The sequence below is a fragment of the Mandrillus leucophaeus genome, unplaced genomic scaffold, assembly GCF_000951045.1.
Source record: "Mandrillus leucophaeus isolate KB7577 unplaced genomic scaffold, Mleu.le_1.0 Scaffold61, whole genome shotgun sequence".
Taxonomy (NCBI): domain Eukaryota; kingdom Metazoa; phylum Chordata; class Mammalia; order Primates; family Cercopithecidae; genus Mandrillus; species Mandrillus leucophaeus.
The window spans coordinates 426,660-429,270 of NW_012106586.1; the positions used below are offsets into that span (position 1 = coordinate 426,660).

At 37.3% G+C, this 2,611-nt stretch overlaps 1 protein-coding gene across 2 annotated transcripts in view; it reads left to right on the forward strand.

Moving 5' to 3' along the window:
- The window catches only part of SGCG (sarcoglycan, gamma (35kDa dystrophin-associated glycoprotein)), a 90,209-nt gene that overhangs the window by 39,695 nt on the left and 47,903 nt on the right, over positions 1 to 2,611 (forward strand). For both annotated transcript variants that reach the window (XM_011999926.1, XM_011999927.1), the window contains one exon: positions 2,300 to 2,401. In XM_011999926.1, coding sequence (XP_011855316.1) covers positions 2,300 to 2,401 — 102 coding nt within the window. The remainder of the gene's footprint in view (positions 1 to 2,299; positions 2,402 to 2,611) is intronic.

Genomic DNA, 2,611 nt, shown 5'->3' on the forward strand with positions numbered 1-2,611 from the left:
AGGTTGCAGTGAGCCAAGACTGCACTACTGCACTCCAGCCTGGGAGACAGAGTGAGATTCCATAAAGAAAAAAAAAAACAGCTCAGAAGTGCTCATCTACCTAGTGTGGGAGGTAGCTGCACCCAGCAGTGTGTGGGGCTTCCACATGCACACTGCTAATGCCACCACTCCCAAATGTCAGTTCGAATTGTAGTTTATGGATTGAACCACATGGCATAACCACACATTTAATTTGGTTCTTGTTAATGGAGCTTTCAACTGATAATGTCTTTGAAAGTAGAAGTCTATTGCCTGGCAGGTAAGATTCAGGTCAGGGTAACATATCTCTATCCTAGAAATTCACCTGTCACAACATAAAATGTCCCTTATTGCTTTGTTTCATCCTTTGGACTGTCCTGCTTTCCTTTTTTAAATAATGCTTTCTATTTGGGGAAGAGCGGAAAGATCAAAGCTCAGCTGGTTGAATTCAGATGCTTTTAAGACAGTCAGAAGGGGGACGACAGGTAGGCAATCAGATACATGGGTATGAAGCTCAGAACAGACTATTTACAGGTAAAAACGGATTCTTCCATGTGGATGGCTACCATCAAACACAAAATACCAAGTGTTAGGGAGGATGTGGAGAAACTGGAATTCTTATGCACTGTTAGAATATAAAATTGAATAGCTACCACGGGAAACAGTATGGCAGTTCTCAAAAAATTAACAATAGAATTCCCATATGATCGATCAATTCTGCTTTTGGCTATATACTGAAAGAATTGAAAACAGGGAATCAAAGAGATATTTGCACACCCATGTTCATAGCATTATTTACAATGGCTAAAATATGGAAGCAACCCAAGAATCCATCAGTGGATGAGTGGATGAGCAAAATATGGCTTGTACACACAGTAGAATATTTTTCAACCTTAAAAAAACAGAAATGTCATAATATGCTATAACATGAATGATCCTAGAGGACATTATGCTAAGTGAAATAAGCCAGCCACAAAAAGATAATACGATATGATTCCACTTACATGAGGTACTTAAAATAATCAAATTCATAGAGACAGAAATGCTATAAGATTTGACCTTATCGCTGTATACATATATTTCAAATTGTACCCCAAAATGTGTACAAGTACAATGCCTCAATTACGTATTAAAACTTTAAAACAAGAAGGTAGAATGGTGGTTGCCGGGGGTTGGGTGGAGGGGAGAAGGGGGAGTTAATTGTTTAACGGGTACAGTGTTTAATTGTGCAAGATGAAAGCAGTTCTGGAGATGGTTGGTGGTGATGGTCACACAACATCATGAATATACTTAATAGCATGGATCTGTACTCTTCTAAGTGGTTAAGATGGTAAAATGTATATGACATTTTACTACAATTTTTAAAATTTGGAAAAAAACGGATAAGCCTCCACACTGAAATAGTAAATGGAAGCCAATTCATAGCATGAACGCAGGAAAGGGCCTAAGACCGAACTTGAGGGAGCCAGTAGTCAAGGGCTGGGTAGGGAGGACGAGCCTGTTAGGAGATGGAGGATGTGGTTCTGGAGGTGGGAGGAGCCCAGACAAGCACAGCATCATGGAAACCAAAGGAGGATAGTGTTTCAAGGAGGAAAGGGTCCAGTGCCAAATGCCCCTGAGAATGCAAAGGGCATGAAGTTGGAAATGCCCACAAGTTTTAACAGCACAGCGGTCATTGGTGACCTCCAGAATCATGTCTGCCACCCAATCTGGTAACCCTTCATGACTGTAAACTCCTTGAGAGCAGGCATCTTGAACAGACCTCTACATCCTCCTGTTTTGCTTTTCACTTAAGAAGTGCTCAGTAAATATCTACTACATAGCGAACTCAGATGATGGTACTTATGGTATTTTCGGGCAGGTGATGGAACTATACTATATTCTGATTGTGTTGATGATTACACAAATCTATATATGTGTTAAAACTCATAGACCTGTACACCTGAAAACAGTTAATTTTATTGTAACTTAATTTAAATTAAAAAAAATAGTAATAGTAAGATTCTTTTTCTTGCATAGCGATGAGCTCTTGAATGTTTATTATAAAATGACTCTTAAAATTTTATATGTGTTTTCTAAACAGCTCTTTGTATTTATACAAGAGTTGATAGTATTGAATATTGAATGAAAAGATGTGAAGTTTTAAATACAGTATTTAGGAGAAATACAGAAAAGGTGGTAGGCAATATATGGAAATACATGTGTGATTTAAGTCAGTAGCAAGAGGAATGAAAAAGCAAGCAATAAAAAAATATGCGTTGTCTCTCTTCTTTTTTAACAGGCAGGAATGGGCCACTTGCATGTAACAAAAGATGGACTGCGCTTGGAAGGGGAATCAGAATTTTTATTCCCATTGTATGCCAAAGAAATACACTCCAGAGTGGTAAGAAAATGTTGAAAGACAAATAATTTGTGCTTTATGAAAAATAAATCATGTTTAAGCACAAAAATTCAATATAGTTTAGAGAAGATTTTTAAAGCACATACACGTGCACATATTCATGATATGCTCTTTATAAAAAGCTTGACTATTAGGTTGTAGAATTTATCTCTGATATTACCTTCTAAAAATATTTCATTTTAATGTGCTTCA